Source organism: Balaenoptera physalus (assembly GCF_965194825.1).
Source record: "Balaenoptera physalus genome assembly, chromosome: 17".
In the NCBI taxonomy this organism is placed as follows: domain Eukaryota; kingdom Metazoa; phylum Chordata; class Mammalia; order Artiodactyla; family Balaenopteridae; genus Balaenoptera; species Balaenoptera physalus.
The window spans coordinates 23036862-23055422 of NC_138895.1; the positions used below are offsets into that span (position 1 = coordinate 23036862).

General features: G+C 35.8%; 1 protein-coding gene across 1 annotated transcript in view; it reads left to right on the plus strand.

The window, feature by feature from the left end:
* The window catches only part of LOC309646489 (uncharacterized protein), a 95928-nt gene extending 86056 nt beyond the window's left edge, over positions 1-9872 (plus strand). The window contains exon 3 of the mRNA XM_082432885.1: positions 1208-9872. Within this exon, the coding sequence (XP_082289011.1) occupies positions 1208-1328 (121 nt within the window). The 3' untranslated portion in view covers positions 1329-9872. The remainder of the gene's footprint in view (positions 1-1207) is intronic.
* The last annotated feature ends 8689 nt before the right edge of the window (positions 9873-18561 follow it).

Genomic DNA, 18561 nt, shown 5'->3' on the forward strand with positions numbered 1-18561 from the left:
AATAATTGAAGCCCGCAGGATTATTTAGAGTGGTGAGACTATTCTTTGTAACACTGTAATGGTGGATGCCTGGCACTCTACTTTTGTCAAAACCCACAGAGCAGTTTGGCACAAAGTGTGGACCTTAATGTATGCAAAAAAAATCATTCAGGAGGTGGGGGGTTTCCCGAGATAGAATGAAAAATGTGACACAAGGCTCTAACTGTATTAAAAATGTATGACATACCCTCACTGAATGGAGTGAGGGAAAAGGTGTTGCCCTAAGTAACTTGGGAAATGAGGGGAAACTGTGAGTAAAGACAAAGGAACTACACAGAAGCACTGTATTATAGTTGATAAAGTTGTTTTCCATGAGGGTGCAGATTAACAATTCTTAAAGCACTATGTATGTATACTGGAATTGAACAAATAGGTAAATGGATGGTGTTTCTCACTTTGAAGTGGGAGTTTATAGACATGCAAGGGAAAAGGTTAGAATGAACCATTTGGTAATGGATTAGAGTTGGAGACATCGGTATGAATTCATGTTTAGATTAACATAGATATAGTTACATACAGGGATAATTATAGATTGTGTGTATATACCTGGACAAGTATATACACATATATTTCCATACTCTGTCATCTCTCAGGGCCTAAAAAACCCCTTCAGTAGCAACAAGCACATCTAACACCCAGATCTTGGTTTCTAATTCTATTCTTCAGTAAAAGGAACCAGAGCTCTTTGGAGAAATGACTGATTCTAGGGCTGGGGCAGGGAATATACAAGGTGAATTAACTGACAGAGCTCTCAATGACTCAAGTGGAAATTATTTGAACAAATAAATAAAGTAATAGATTATAATCCAAGTATACAATAAATTTTCGTGAGTCTATAAGTGATTGAAAAAATAAATACTTGGGAGAGAATAGACAGATCTGTTCAGATATATTTCAAATAATTTATGTATATATACCACCGATGATGAAGCGGAAGACAATTCTCCACTTCTTCAATGTGGATTTGGTATACTGATTACTCTCCAAATAGTACAGTATTGAAAGTGGGAAAGGTGGGAAACATAACTATACAGTATAGAAACGTTAGAAACACCACTTCAGCCAGATGATCAAGGTTAATATCCACAGTGATGGGTCATGTTGATAGTATGTACCCAATAGATGATGTGATAATAATAATACTTTACATCTGTGTTCTTCCCCTAAGCCCATTGCCCCAGTCTAATTCTGAGAAATACATCAGACAAATCCCAACTGAGGGACATTCAACAAGCTACCTGACCAGTATTCCTCAAAACTCAAGGTCATCAAGGACAAGAAAAGTATGAGGAACTGTAACATCCAAGAGGAGACTAAGAAGACATGACAACTAAACGGATTGTGATATCTTTTAAAAAGAAAAAAGGATATTAGGTAAAAACTAAGAAAATCTGAATAAATTGTAAACATTAGTTAATAATAATACATCAACATTAGTTCATTAATTACGACAAATGTACCATACTAATGTGGGATATAAATATAGAAGAAACTGAGTCCAAAATCTTTCTACACAATTTTAAAATCCAAAATTTCTTAAAAAAATGTTTTTAAGATTTAGAATAATTTCATTTGGTGGCAAAACATTACCTGTTTACCATGTTCATTTATCCCACTTTAGTGTAAATACTTATATATTTTAATTTGGAAATATTATTGTCTGATTGCAGTGTCCTGCTCTAAGCCCTTCTAGAGGGGTTACAAAATATATGGCATATGTATCCTATTGCCTTTCTATAATCCAAAATATTTAGACTTCCAGAACTTATTTCTCCCCGAGGGTTTTGGTCAGTAATGATGAATTTTCAGGGTCTATTCCACTGGGTTATGTGAGAATCATACAAGATAATTCACATGACAGACTTAATCCAATACCTGTCACATAATATACATCCAGTAATAATTTACAATTGTTACCATAGTTGCATTTTCTAACATTCCGTGAATTACACAAACTTTCTTCTCTTTAGCCTGAAATCCTAGGTGGTCTCAGTTATTTGGAAACGTTGGAGGAGATCTGGTACCTAAAACGAAGAAACATACTTTGCCAATGAGGACCCATTCTCACAATTATATATACCTTCATTATGTGGACATCAGACAGATATTGGCTTGTGTCCATGCAATTCAAGCTTTCTTGCTATTGATCGGATCTGTGTAATAATGCGATTGATTAGTTGCACCGTGCTGAGCTGAAAGATGTCCCAACACTGTGGCTTAATTTCCAGCTCACAAATTATGCTTTCTTCACAGATCTTAATGTGCTTTCACATGTCCTTATCCTAAATCGGTGAGGTAAAACACATGTCATCATGGTCTCTCTGCTCTTGTTTTTAGTGATATAATTGTGTCCTAACAGCCCCTGTTTCCCACAAGTTATAAGTGAATAGAAAGCAGAATGAATCCATCTCGAGCTCATCACCTTGTTTTGGTGGTGATCCAGGTGGCACCAGATTTATTTTCATTTAGAGATAACCAAACACAGTGAGGACATACACATTGTTGTCCTTTTTTGGAACCTGACTCAGATGCTTCCTTTGCTTCCTGTTTGGAAGCCCTGGTGGTCAGGGGGACTTGATATTGACCCAACACCCACACTTATCATCCAGTTGCCAAGAGTGGCCTGACTAGGGGACATATTTTCCACATGTTTTTGACTGAACGTGGCAGTCCTGGTGTGCATGATTCTTCCTGCTCTGAAAACAAAATTCCTTTATTATGACTCTCTTTTCTTTCTTCCTTTGTGTTGATTGCCTTTTCACTATTTTCTCTGGTTTGCTATCTTTCCCTTGTTATTAAGTCACATGTTGACTTTAGGGCTCCCTCAATTCGGGAGTGAGCCCCCTTCAATATTTTCTTTTGAGAGAAGAAGTCCTCTGGGAAATAAGGGTGGGTGTTGACCTTATTTCTTAAAGACTGGTTAATTAGAGAAGGTCTAATTTTCTAATTGAGAAACTGTACCCTGCAGACAGTTTTAAATGAATTATACAATTTTTTATTGTATTGGCTATACGTGTATTACAGTAATAGAGAAGTTATTCACCTGGAGGACCAATCGCATGGCCATGTCTGCAATGTGAGGCCACAATGGTTTTAGCAAGTTGTACATGGAAACAGAGGAAGGAACAACTACATGGATTGCTTTTAGTCCAACGACCATAACTTCTCCCGCTCCGTGCCTCTTAAGCCCCTTCTCTATTCGATAGTTGGGAGCCTGACATTTTACTCAGTAGAACTTTAACCTAGGGCTTTGACACCTGTTATAAGTTATGTATTATTTAGAGTGAACGTGAATCTGAAAGTAAGCTTTAAAAAGTAGAGGAAAGAGGGAGTCAGAAGACATGGGGGCCTGAGTTGGTAGAGGTGGCATTGCCAAGAGTGAGGGAGGAGGTGATGGAAGGGAAGTTGGGGACATAAATACCTGATTGCTTATTTTAAAACATTATGCCAGTCTACACTTCTGAAATTACCTTTGTTATCTGGCAAGCTTTATTTTTCTCCCACTTTCAGCTAAAAAAATGTATCTGTAAGCCATCCCAATAAGATCTGTTTCTGAAATCACAGATTATTGCCTTTAAAGGAAAAAAAAAAAAAAAAAGACCATTACACTTGTAAGTGGGCTGAAAGTCTTCAATGTATTCAAAATTGTACCAGTAACTAAACCTGGGTCTAGACTTCAAATCTGTGGACTGTTAACTATTATCAGTTTAGGTACATCTGGAGCTGCTTCAGTGATTTGCTATGATTATTCATTATTTTCTCTCTGTTCCCTTTTGGGTACAAAGAGGATCTTAGCTTTTTCCTTGTCTTTGATCTTAGTCTCCTCTGCAAATAAGACTACATGTGGAAAAAAAAAAAAAGGATTTCTGTAAAAGAAAGAGTTGTCGTCATTGCTAGAATCACATAAATAGTTAAATTAAAAATTCAGTCAATTATCCAGATAATTCACGTGAAGGAGCACCTTAGCCTTTGAAATTATTAGGTTAATGGCCATGGTTCTTTTCATTTTCCAAGAATAGATAAATTGTGGTGCCTGTTATAAAACTTTAATGCTCTTTTTTCAAATTTAACATTTCCTGTCAAAAGATTTTAGTTATGGATTAAAAAAGTCATACACCAAACCATATGATAAATTAAATTTGGCGATTTAAAAACTGAAATGTTGCTGTGATGGACAGATTGTTTAACAGGAAGATAAAATTTTGCCAACGCAAGAGAGAGGTCCCGTGAACATCTTTTTGGAAGCAAAGCATCTGTTCAGTTGGTTTATTTTTCTTCTTTTTAGATCTACCAAAAAGTAACTTTTCAAGTGAAGTTCCAAGAGAGCTCTTAAAGGTCCACATCTCTGTCCATTTGTCCTTTGGAATTTCTGTTAATTTTGAGAGGGGATTCAGAATGGTCTATAAGAAACAATTTTCAGTTTTAATTATTGTAAAATATTCGAATGCCAAGATTAGCCCCCTTTGCTGCCACCTGTTGTTCTACCAAGGAAATGACTCACTGGTAATACTTTTCTTTTTAACCTAAATTACTCATCAAAATCATTATTTCCAATATTAAGATGAGATTCTTTTCTTGATACTTTTTTCTACAGGAAATCTTTTCATCTCTAACAGTTGGGGAAACAGGTTTTCAAGTACTCACTCATGACCATGCAGAGATTTAGATTTTCCTCTTGGCATATGCAGTAGACATTTGAGAAGGTTGGATAGACAAAAAACAAAGAAAGCCTGATTCCTAAATAAACTCATCATACCCAAAGAGCTTGTAAGCTAATCTTTGTAAAGTAAAAGCGTTTAACTTAATGGCAGCACTCTTAGCCCTGTAAGTAAAATTTAAATTCAAGATCTCCTTCCACCCCCTCAGTTGTTGTGTATTGGGCACATGGTTAAAAACTGGAAATACAGACATGAATGTAACATGGTCCCAGACTTTGAGCATTTCAGAATTTAAAAGAGAAGACATTATATTGAGAGAAGGAAGTCCCTTGTTCATGCCGATATAGGATGCACTGGTGAGAAATCAGATAATCAAGATAGGAGACATTGATGGCAATCCTGTTTTGAAGTAACAACAGTGGTGATAGAAATGGAGAAGATGCAATTAAAGAGATAATTTAAAGATTGAGACTTGGTGTCTAAAAGGGTTGGGAGAAAGATCATTTTATGTTCAGAGTGAAGCAAGTTGGAAGGGGGTGTTGGCTGCCAGGAAAAATGGTTTTTAGCTGTATTTCACTTAACAGGAGATCCATAAAACTACTCAACTATCTGAAATATAACCACCTCCCAAAAAACAAACCATGATAATAAACAAACAAATAAAAATCATATGGCAAACAGTTGAGTAGCTCCAAAATAGGTATGACAAAGGTATCTTAAATTAAGCTCTTACATTCTATCCATATTAGGTTATTTTTGTCTCTGGCTAAGATGATATTAACTTTTATTTTAGAAACAATTTTAACTTAATTAAAATTTTAATGCATGGAAGATTAGAAGCAGGAAATTAGGATGAGGAACAACGTTGGGGAAATCATTTCTGGAGGCAGACATGCTGGGAGCTGTAAGAGTCATGGCTGAGAGTTTAACTTTCTAAATATTTTAGATTTCAGATTTTTAAAATTTCACCTAACTTCAGCTTTTAATAGCACCCTCTAGCCTTTCTCAGAATCTTTTACCATTCACCTTGGCCTTAGATTGATGCTTCAGCCAGGAGAGTTCACTTTGTGAATGTCCTGACTTGAGTTGGCAAGGGGTCTCCTGGGAAGAGTGCTGGGTTGACTGTTTCTAACTTAGTACTGGCCCATTGCATAATGGCCAACCACATCTTAGCAACAACACAACAAAAATAATGCAAACATTTATCACTAAGTAGGTGCCAAGCACTGTTCTAAAGCTGTACAGATAATTAATTTTTTGGATCCTCCCCATTACCCTCGGAGATAAATGCTATCCTTAAGTCTGTTGTACAGATAAGGAATAGAGCACAGAGATCACACAGATAAGGAGAGGTGGATCCAGGATGCAAATCCAGAAAGTCTGGGTCCAAAGCCCATGCTCTTACCTACTAAACACTACACACTACGCACTACAGCTTCTTAGTGATGACAGCTGGTAAAGAGCTTTTCCAAAGAGAATAGGATTATATTAGTCTCAAAGTATTCAAAGCTTGCTAAGTGTAGACGCTAAAGCTAAAGATACTATGTCAAGGCTGGTATTTTGTGTTCTAAACCATCCTTTCGCTTACGGTGAAAACAGTTTACACTATGGGTTTTTCTCACAGAATTGACTTTACAGGTAGATATATTAATTCAATGAATTAATCTGTCTCAGTAAATAGACTATACATCTACATGCTAGTGCTGTGTGTTATTCTTGCCAAATGACTCCTCATCATTTTCAGGGTTAATAAATATTTTATTGAGCAACCTCTGCTCCCCAATTTCTGATTAACATGTTATATTTCTTTAGGTGGATTTCCACATACATTACAAATACTAAATTACTCTTTATATATATAGAGTACCGTATGATAAAAATATGATAGAAATAAAAGGAATGCAAATCGGAACGTACACAGCATAAATTCATTGTCCCTTTAGTTTTTCCCTGCTAGATTATCTAAACTACAAAACCAATAACTGTTCATTTACTTATTTATTTATTTAATTTTTATTGGCGTACAGTTGATTTACAATGCTGTGTTTGTTAGTTTTAGGTGTACAGCAAAGTGAATCAGTTATACATATACATATACATGTTCTTTTTTTTTTTAAGATTCTTTTCCCATATAGGCCATTATAGAGTACTGAGTAGAGTTCCCTGTGCTATACAGCAGGTTCTTATTAGTTATCTATGATGACTGCTCATTTTAAAGAGGAAGCTATGGCAAGATTCATTAAAAAGTAAACATCTTTTTCTCTTTATTCTTCAATTTCTACTCATCTGAATTATCTCATATTAACAGCCTGGCCTATGAAAGACAGGGAAAGAAGAGTGGCCAGTGAAAAAACATAAACAAAACACAAAATCAATCTAAACCGATACCAAAAAAGAAAAAAAAACATTCTCCCAACATTTGTGATGTATCTACTCAACTAAAATGGTGTGTGTGAAAGTGCTCAGAGAGGGAATAAAGACATACACCCACACATGCCCACACCCACACTTATATTTCACTTGTATATCAGGAATATTCCCAGTAGATTGCCTAGTGAAAATAGCAAGTCACCAAGTAATGTGTGCAGTATGATTCTATTTCCTTACACAGAAGCAAACCATTATGTATGTGCATATGCTTGTATATATTCATATTTGTTTAAGCGAAGATAAAGGTGAGGTAGGATGCACCTTGGGCTTGTTGGCATTTGTTATCACAAAGAGTGGCATTAGAGAAAGGGAACACAGAGGTGGGATGCAGGCAATAATTAGCTTTCCTTTGTATATCTTTGTACTACACGGCTTCATTTGCTACAGCAAGATTGTTTCACTTTTTAAAATTAAAAAATATAATGTAAAAGGAAGTTTAAAAAGGGGAAAATATCAAACAGCAACAAACACACTGCCTAATAGGTGTGTCTTCCCACAATTTTATTCATGTTCCCAGAAACATATAAACACATATGTAGGATTTACTTTATATAAAAACTGAATCATATTATACACTTTAATTTATAATTTGATTTTTCTATTGAACAGTACAACATACACATCCCATCAGGACGACAGAGACACCTCAAACACATCCCTTTCTTTCTTTCTTTCTTTCTTTCTTTCTTTCTTTATTCATTCATTTATTTTTTTATCAAAGTATAGTTGATTTACAATGTTGTGTTAACTTCTGCTGTACAGCAAAGTGATTCAGTTATACATATATATACATCCTTTTTTAAAATATTCTTTTCCATTATGGTTTGTCATAGGATTTTGAATATGGTTCTGGGTGCTATATGGTGGGACCTTGTTTATCTATTCTATATATAATGATAGCTTACATCTGCACCTTTTAAACAGTCACACCATATTTCACAGTTCTTCCATCCATGGGCACTATACTAGCTTTATATTACTAAAACCAATGCTGCAATGCAGCTCCTGTACATATACATTTACTTCTGTGGAATAAATTCCAAAGTGACTTTCCTGGAACATAAGTCATAGTACGTTTAATTTTAATACATTTTGCCAGATTAATTCCAAAAGACTGTAGCAATCAACATTCTACCAACATTGGATGATGCCGTTTTTTGAAACTGTAGGCCAATTTAATGTGAATAAAATGGTATCTCACTATAGTCATAATTTGCATATTTCTGACCACTTATACGATTAAACATCTTTTATTTGCTCATTTTCCATTTTACTTCCTCTCTCATAAATAGTTTGGTAAATTACTTCAATTATTGAATTATTTCTCTTTTTCTTTTATAACACTGGTAAGAAATTAAATAAATACACTTTCTCATAATCACAAATTTTTTTCTAAATCATTAGTATTTAACTTTATGTTATTTTCTGACTTGAAATATTTTGATTTTGGTGGTGGTCAGATTTATTCTTTCATTATTTTGAGTATTCCAGAGTCCCTGACTTCCTGAGCGATATCTCACATGCTAAGTTTACATAAAAGTTTTCCTGAAATTTATTGTAATAGTTTAATTCAGAAAACCATTTAAGTCATTCATTCATTTACAAATAAAGATAAATCAGCATATTCTTACAAATTTATAGTATTTAAGTTTATTGTATTGAAGCTTTTTCTAGGAAGTCTAAAATAATTTTGAACTAACAGTAAAGATAATTTTTTTCTTTTTTATGATTTAATGGAAATGGTTACAGTACTTCACCATTTATAGAATTTGCTATTGATTTTGGGTAACCTTTAACATGTTTAAGTAAGTTTTTTTAATTAGGGTATTTTTAGGAATGAGTTTGAATTTTATCATATTCTTTTACAGCAGCTGTTGTTATAAGAATGTTTTTTTCCTTTTTAACTTAATGGTGCAATTAATTACGTTGACAGATTTTCACTTGTTGAACTACACCAATAATTTTAGTAGAAAACTTAGTTATGAATCACTAAATATGCTACTAGCTTTGGGGTTTTCCTGGTGGCACAGTGGTTGAGAATCTGCCTGCTAATGCAGGGGACACGGGTTCGAGCCCTGGTCTGGGAAGATCCCACATGCCGCAGAGCAATTAGGCCCGTGAGCCACAACTACTGAGCCTGCGCGTCTGGAGCCTGTGCTCCACAACAGGAGAGGCCATGATAGTGAGAGGCCCGCGCACGGCGATGAAGAGTGGTCCCCGCTTGCCGCAACTAGAGGAAGACTTAGCACAGAAAAACAAAGACCCAACATAGCAATCAATCAATCAATAAATCTTAAAAGAAAAAATGCTACTAGCTTTGATTTGCTAATATTTAGAATTTTGTTTTGTTATTCATTAGTGAAATTGGCCTATGGTTTTGTTTTTTGCATTATTTTTGTCGAATTTGGGATTAAGATTTTCCAACTTTATAAAATGAATTAGAGAAATTTCTATTTATTTTTAAACTACCTGAAATGGTTTAAATAACATAGGAATTATCTGATCTTTAAAGGTTAGAAAGAACTCAGCTGTTAAGCCTAGGCTCGTTGCCTTTTAAATTAGCAGATATTCAATTGTTAGATCTTTTGTACGATTATTGATCTACTCAGATTTTCTCCTTGTGTCAAATTCGTGCTGCCCCATGTGGTAGTCATTTCCTCTGTGCTGCCCCATGTGGTAGTCACTAATTGTATGTGACTATTGAAATGTAAATTAATCAAAATTGAATAAATTTTTAAAAGTTTAGTTCCCCAGTCTTATTAGCCACATTTCAAGTGCTCCACAACCACATGAGGCTAAAGGCTACCATGGGGATCATGCAAAGAGAGAACGTTTCCATCATTGCAGAAATTCTATTAGGCAGCACTTTTCTAGCTGTCTAAATATGTTGCTAAGAAGTTGTGTGTTATATTATCTTGTAATACTTTTAATTGCTTATCTAAGCAATTGTAATACCTTATCCACATGTATATTCCTTAATATTACTCTCCTAAGATTTCTTATTTCCTTATTCAGGTTGCTTATCTATTTAAGTAGTCATCAAAAAAAACTAGATTTTGCTTTTATTATTCTTTCAATATTTCCTTTGTATTCTATTCTAATTATTTTCACTACTTATACTATTTATTATGATTAATTCCATTTTGATTTATTTCTTCCTTTTATTTTCTTAAGTTAAACAGTTATTTTCAGTGTTTCTGCACATTTATTCTGGTAACATAACAGTGGTTTTATTCCTTAAATTTTACTTTACCGTCTTTTCCATTACTTTTTTCTTCTTTTTATCTTACTTCACTTTTGTTGTCTTGGGGAAGTTTCTCTGTTCCCCTTTACCCTTATTAATTTAGAATTAGATTCTGATTTGATTCCCTTCCAGTGTTTACCAATCAAAATTAGCGTTTTAGAATATTTTAGGAGTGTTGAATATTCTCTTCCCAAGATGTTGCACTTGCTCTCTCTTCACACTTCATGTAGAAATGAAACCGTTAGAAAATATTTAGTTTCCCACTTCCTTCCACCCTTGATCAAAATCCTTAGTTAAAACAATTCAGAATTTTTAGTATCATGCTATTATGAGACTGTCTCTTAAATTATATCTTTTTATTTCAATAATTCTTTTAAAATACGTTTTACAAAATTCCAATCATTCTGCCATCATCAACATAGACTTAACTCTAGTGAACGATGATTTGGAAAGTGTGTCTTCTCTCTTTCTTCTGTAATTTTCTCTCTGAGAGCTGTAAAATTTTCTTTTTCTCCTTGCATTTCAGAAATGTTGCTATGATATGTCTAGGTGTGTGTGTGTGTGTGTGTGTGTGTGTGTGTGTGTATTCATCAATACTGCCTATGGCATGGTGAATTCTTTTGATCTGAAGACTGTACAATTCAGGGTAGCTTCTTTTTTCTTTTTTGGTAGCTTCCTTTAAAAAAAAACCTTTTGTCTAATGATCCATTTTCTATCTGTCCTCCACTGCCTTTCTGGGCACTCTCATAATACTCTCATTAGATCTCCTGAATCTGTTCTGCATGTCTCATGTTCTCTCATTCATAAATTCCAGCTCTGTGGGAGTTAAGTTTTTGTTATGGCATATCACTTTCTCTTAATCCTTGAGAACCCTAAATAGCCAACTGGCATTTATCATTCTCTTATTTTTCATTTTTTAAATTCAACTTTTAAAAAAAGCAGAAACCATATTCATTTGTTCTAAAAAGTCTTTTTGCGGCTCTAATTTTATCTCCTTGAGGTCCCTTATTACTTTTTGCCCAAAGATTTTGTTCATCTTTTCTATTGGTTCTATTTCAGTGGAAGCTACCAGTTTTTGTTTTTCCAAACTGATTTTTCTTCTTAAGTAAACATTCTGTTGTTCTGCCTTAAATAACTTCTATTTCTTATTGTTGTTGTTTATCCATAGATGTCTTTCCCCTTTGTGTGTGAGTCAGGCTGTTGCTTTTATATAGGTTGGGAAAATGGAGCCTTTTCTTTTCTTGTGACTGATTGCAAGGGATATAAATGGTACCCCTCTGCTGACAGCTAGAAGGCATCTGCATGAGCCTCTTAGGGTGTGCTTGCTACAGTCATTTCTTTCCCAATTGCCAGACTGGGGCTCTTCCACCCACTAGCGTGTAGTTCCTGCAGCTCACTGCTTTCTAAGGGTTGGCGGTACTCAAAGACAAACAGGCAGCAAAGGCTTAGAAATGTCCCTGAGGTCCTGAAGAATTCTGCCAGGATGTCACTGTAGAATTCTAGAGAGAAAATGGAGAGAGAAAAAGAAGCCAGTTAAAGAAATGTTTTGAGATGTGGTTTCTCTCTGGAAAACAGATAACTTGCAATTCAGTAAGAACAGTTAACTATGAAAGTTGTCTATAGCTCCAAGTTATATAGGTTTCAAAATTTATGAAACACATAAAAGTATCAATTTACTATGCTTTAAACAATTTAACCCTCAACTTGTAAAAATGTCTGTTTCCTGATGTGCAGAATAAGTCTGGAAAATTCTTAAAAAGAAGGATTAGGAACCGACCTTGAAGTGATTATGTAGGAATATTTATAATGTTAATGATTTGCTAGGCACAGTTCAGGAGATCTAGATTGGATGCAGTACATCTATTCACCATTTGTTGTCCCTGAATAAGTCATTTAACCTCAACATAACTTAGCATTTCTCATCTAAAATATACAGAATATGAGCAGAATTTCAAGGATTAGCTGAGCTGACCCATGACCTACATAACATACTCTTGCAAAACAGCCTCAGAAAATTTTTTTGTCTTGGCTAAATTAAAAATCACAAGATCTCATGGTCCTTTGAAGTTTTGTTTTGCGGATAGCGAAAACCTGGGATGCTAAATCTGTGAATAGCATGCGTCTATGCCATAATGCTGGTCTCATTTTGAACTGTTGACATGTGTGTGGCACGTGTGTTCAGAAACATGCATAATATGGGCCATGTGAGAATGTGATGCTAAGCATTGGACCTTATTAATAAAAACTACCGGAAGGTCGATATTGAGCCAAGAAAACATTATGAAAACACTCCAGGATAAAAACTCAAATTTAGGAAAATCCAATTCAAGCTTGCTCCTTTAGAAAAACACTACTGTATGGAGAATACTAAAGAGGGACAGAAATTAGGGCAAAGCTTAAAGAATCATAGATTGATGCATATAATGCTAGAATGTTTTCTACCCGATATTTTTTTCCTGAAATTCTCTATTAGCAGTTACTACCTGCCTTTGAGTGATTTATCGGAACTACTTAAATTTCCTACAAGCTGTCACAGCTGAGTAGACTAAGAGGCCTCTGGGAGGTTATGTCCCATTACATTGATTGCTTTTGTATCCAATTAGAACACCTCAGTCTGGCAAAGATATTGACAGAGATTACAGCAGGTGACAGCTATGCACCTAAAGGGGAGGGGTGTGTGTGTTTAGGAATGAATGAGATACAAAGATTGGACCCTTGCTGAGTATTTTGCTAGAGATTTAGGAAACAGTCTACTTTAGCCATTACTGACCATTACAAGCAAACATTTAAATTTTTTATACACAAAAAATGAAAACAATACATTGCTCTTTGCTCATCTCTGCCTTGCTGCCTTTCCACTGGGGGTCTGAGACCTTCATTTGCTGGCCTTTGGCTTTTCTATTCTGTGGGTGAATAGCTTCTGCTGTAAAACCTGCAACTGCTTGTAGTTCAAGCCGCGTTATATGTTTTCTGCTCAGCAATACCATCAAGAAATATGCCTTTCTCGGCTTGTTCCTTCTAATGATATGCTGTGGCACACACATATCTGGCCTCTGACATCTGCAGTTATCACAGGTTGGTTTTCTCATCTCTGCATTGCTCTTTTGAAAAAAAAAAAACAACTGTTTGCTTTGTGAGAATCAAGATTTTAAGAAAATTATTTCCATTAGCACCTTCCCATTATTATACTCACCGGCACAAGTCAATCTATTGCAACCAACCATTTAGAATCAAGGCGCTTTGGGTATTCTGTCTACCACCACTCACACACACCACCCCACATACACTCTTATTCCTGAGAAATTAGATCTTTGTCTGTTGCCTGACAACTTAATTTTATTCCGAAAGAAGCCCAAGTAATTGGATCAAGATATTTCTCAGCAGGGCTTCATTTATGTTTCTAAATATAGCGTGTTCACTGTCAATTTTTCCATAGGTTGCCTGCTCAGCTATGCTGGAAACAGAGAGATTTGGTGTTTAATAGACTATTCCTCTGTTATTTTCTTTTATGTGACTATATCACTAACTCCTTTACCTTGGGATTCAGTTCAGTCCTTATACATTACCAGTACATCAACGATCATGTGTAAAGAGCCTTCTTAAGCCCTTCTAACAAAACATGACATATGATAAATATTTCTTAGTAAATGAGTAAGTGTTGTATGTTGATTCTAATCAGTCCTGATTTATATTGAAATCAGTGCTGACAGCCTCATGGTTTATAATTTCATTTATCTTTTCCTTTGACTGTCAGCACAGCCTTATGGCAATCAGCTGAAAAGTGAAAGTTCTTTCTGTCTGTTAATTACTTTGTTTACATAGGACTAAAATACTAGTTTAACTGTTTTGTCACAGTTAAGTGATGTAAATTTTAGAAAGAATTTAAGGTGGGGGCAGTAGCACTGAACAATGAAGTTAACTATTATGGTTAAAATAAAACATTTAAAAATAAATATATGGATCTGTTTTGCTATAATGACTGAAAGGAAAAAAGATGGCAATTTCTTGAAACTCACAAAAAATGTATCATGTTTCTTGCAGTAGAGTCAGCTCAGGATGTCTGGTATTGCAGAGGAAGGCCTAACATTGCAGCTCAAACCTGTAATTCACTCCCTGTTCTGTCATGAGGCTGTGTGACTTTGCTGATTTTCAAATAAGCTGTATTATTTTTCACTTGTGTAAAAGAATGAAATTAAAACACTGCTTAACACCATACACAAAAATAAACTCAAAATGGATTAAAGACCAAATGTAAGGCCAGACACTATAAAACTGTTAGAGGAAAACATAGGAAGAACACTCTATGACATAAATCACAGCAAGATCTTTTTTGACCCACCTCCTAGAGAAATGGAAATAAAAACAAAAATAAACAAATGGGACCTAATGAAACTTAAAACTTTTGCACAGCAAAGGAAAACACAAACAAGATGAAAAGACAACCCTCAGAATGGAAGAAAATATTTGCAAATGAAGCAACTGACAAAGGCTTAATCTCCAAAATTTACAAGCAGCTTATGTAGCTCAATATCAAAAAAACAAACAACCAACCCAATCCAAAAATGGGCAGAAGACCTAAATAGACATTTCTCCAAAGAATATATACAGATTGCCAACAAACACATGAAAGAAGGCTCAACATCACTAATCATTAGGGAAATGCAAATCAAAACTACAATGAAGTATCACCTCACACCAGTCAGAATGGCCATCATCAAAAAATCTAGAAACAATAAATGCTGGAGAGGGTGTGGAGAAAAGGGAACCCTCTTGCACTGTTGGTGGGAATGTAAATTGATACAGCCACTATGGAGAACAGTTTAGAGGTTCCTTAAAAAACTAAAAATAGAACTACCATACGACCCAACAATCCCACTACTGGGCATATACCCTGAGAACACCATAATTCAAAAAGAGTCATGTACCACAATGTTCATTGCAGCTCTATTTACAATAGCCAGGACATAGAAGCAACCTAAGTGTCCATCGACAGATGAATGGGTAAAGAAGATGTGGCACATATATACAATGGAATATTACTCAGCCATAAAAAGAAACGAAATTGAGTTATTTGTAGTGAGGTGGATGGACCTAGAGTCTGTCATACAGAGTGAAGTAAGTCAGAAAGAGAAAAATAAATACCGTATGCTAACACATATATATGGAATCTAAAAAAAAATGGTCATGAAGAACCTAGGGGCAGTATGGGAATAAGAAGCTGACCTACTAAAGAATGGACTTGAGGACACGGGAAGGTGGAAGGGTAAGCTGGAAAAAGTGAGAGAGTGGCATGGACATATATACACTACCAAATGTAAAATAGATAGCTAATGGGAATCAGCCACATAGCACAGGGAGATCAGCTCGGTCCTTTGAGACCACCTAGAGGGGTGGGATAGGGAGGGTGGGAGGGAAGGAGACGCAAGAGGGAGGAGATATGGGGATATATGTATATGTATAGCTGATTTACTTTGTTATAAAGCAGAAACTAACACACCATTGTAAAGCAATTATACTCCAATAAAGATGTTAAAAAAATTTATATTAATAGCATAACGTCTATTTGACTGAAATAACTATATGAATTGTTTGAAAATAAATATAAGAAATTATTTTTTTAAAAAAAGAAAATATATTTCATCAGGTTCACTTTATACATATTAATCTAGGTCCGTCTCTTATTACTAATACTTTAAAATTGAAAGAACTTTGTGTCTAAGAAGAAAAAGAACTAGTTTTGAAATATATATTGGAGTGAATGTGATACAATGAGTAGACACATCTGGAAGCCACCTATATATCTCACTCTGAGTTGCCTGAACAATATGCTACCTACAGGCGGGTGGGGGTCGGGGAAGGTCCTTCATTCTCTTGGCTGGAGAGGCTGAACTTCCCACAGGATTGGAGAAAAGGCTCTACTTTCCATGGATGCCAAGTTGGTTTGACTCCCAGACTGATTGGAGATCAATTTTCTGTTTATCCGCCATTTACCATGTAAGAAGGAAAAATAACAAAGTGGATGAGATTTTTCTACTCAAAAACACACCATGTGTCCATCAGTGCCTGGGTCCAAATTCCCTCTCTGTGGGTTGATGGAAGAAATAGGAGGCTGGGGCCTTCATATACAGACCCTAGACTTATACTTTTTTCCAATAAAGATCATTAGTTTACCCATACTAAGTGACATAGTGGGATTCACTTTCCTTCTCAATGGTGAGTCATCCCAATATATATCCTTACTCTTTTCTTCTCCATACCCCATCCATCCTGTGTTTAGTCCTTGGATAGCTGAGGAAGTTTGTGATACTGAATAAGAAGAAAATTTCCAGGCCTTACAGGAGGCTTTGAAACGAGAGATCCAAGCTGGTCCACCTGTGTTGTTGTGGGCTGTCAAGGCAAGATTTTTTCATTTTTCTCTGCATCTTCCTTTTCCAAACTCTACTTTTCTTTCTTTCCATAGGGACAGATGGCAAAAAGGACTTTAAGTAATAATGATATGAACTACAATGGCAGAAGCATGTAATAGACACATTTCCCCGTATACCTCCCATTAAGTTCAGCTACAAATCCTGGAAGATATATGTAAAACAAACAAAAAATTATTAAAGATGGGGAGAGAAAGGCAGACCAACTAGAAACCACAGTACCTGGGGAACAGCATGGTGGTGAGTTTCCTGGGTTTTCTTTTTCCCACATATATCCTGGACTGGGTAATAGAAAAGCTAGCAACCCATAAACACTACCAGGAACAAACAGAAAAAAAAAAACACAGCAAGAATAAAAACTTTCTCTCTCTGGCCAAAGGACCAGGCAAGGGGAAAGACAAGAAAATTTTAGAACATAACTGTATTATTCCAGCCAAACACCATGGAAAAATTTATGGTTTCACCCCCAACACACACCAGCAAAGGCTGACTGGGGAGCCTAGAATTCCACCCTTGCCCTGTGTAACAAGGCACTCTTCTTGCCAGGTTGGTGCCAGAAAAGACCAAATGGGGAGCTGTACATTCATCCCCACCATGCAGTAGTGAGCTCTCCCATCTCTGTTTCAGTGGAGAAGACATGGGGAGCCTGGAATTCCATCCCTACTTGGTAATAATGAGACATCCCTCTCTTTCCCTGCTGAGAGAGTGGCAGAGGATTCTTAGTGACTAGTCAGGGTTTTCACCAATGTCCAATGATGACAAAGCCACATGACGCAACATCAGTGGAGGCCACACAGTGAGCAGTAACAAGGCACCCTACGCCTCCTATCTCCATGGTGGTATCAAAACCAAGCAGGACCTTGTGGGGCCCTCCCAGGTACAAAAGCCTTTCTAGATTTCTATATATCTTTCTTTTCCTTTCTGCTCGAGCCTTTGTAGGGTCAGTATGACCAGATTTAAGATAATAAATTTTGCAAGAGCTGCCCCAAACTGCTCAGCCTTTTAGGGACAAAGATAAAAACCTGCAACTAAAGTCTATGGGCAGGAGGGGCAGGCTTCTTGTCCAAATTCTGGAAGCCCCTCCTCCCTCATCTTAGCCCATAGCTGCTGCCTTTGGTATTGACTGACCTATTCTTAGATTTTGGGGGGAGAAAATGTGCCAGAATGGCTGATGCATACAAAAACTCAAGGTTGCTGACTACATCTCTGGTGTCACACAGGCGGTGTCCAGACTTTCACAAGACATCTGGAGCCGAAGATTAACCACCAACACCACTTGCCCCATTTTTTGCTTCTTTGTTCTGCCTCTCTCTTTAAAAGCCCTTTGGCTGCACCGAGATATTAAGATGGTTTTTAAGGAGATGGTTTTTAAGATGGTTTTAACTAGTCCACCGTCTTCTTATTTAGCTGGCTTTCTTCCACTGACCAAGCAGTGGACTTGGTTGTTCTCCATCATTTACCAGAGAAAATGCTTTCTGAAATTTGTCAGATAAGGAAAGAATCTAAGCTCAGCTTTATGTTAGACAAGCTTAGTTATCTCAGAAATGATTTCATAGAAAACAAATTCAATAATTGACGTATTCAAAAATTTATAAGGCAATCAATATGCCATATCTTTGGCAGGGATTTGCTTAATTTCCTACAGTTGAAGTTTTTGGAGACTTGTTCTTAGACTAAAAGAGATATTTTGTCAAATTTACTGAAGAATATATTGTTAATAAATATTTTCAATTTTGAGTTTTCTCTATTGTCAACATTTCAGATT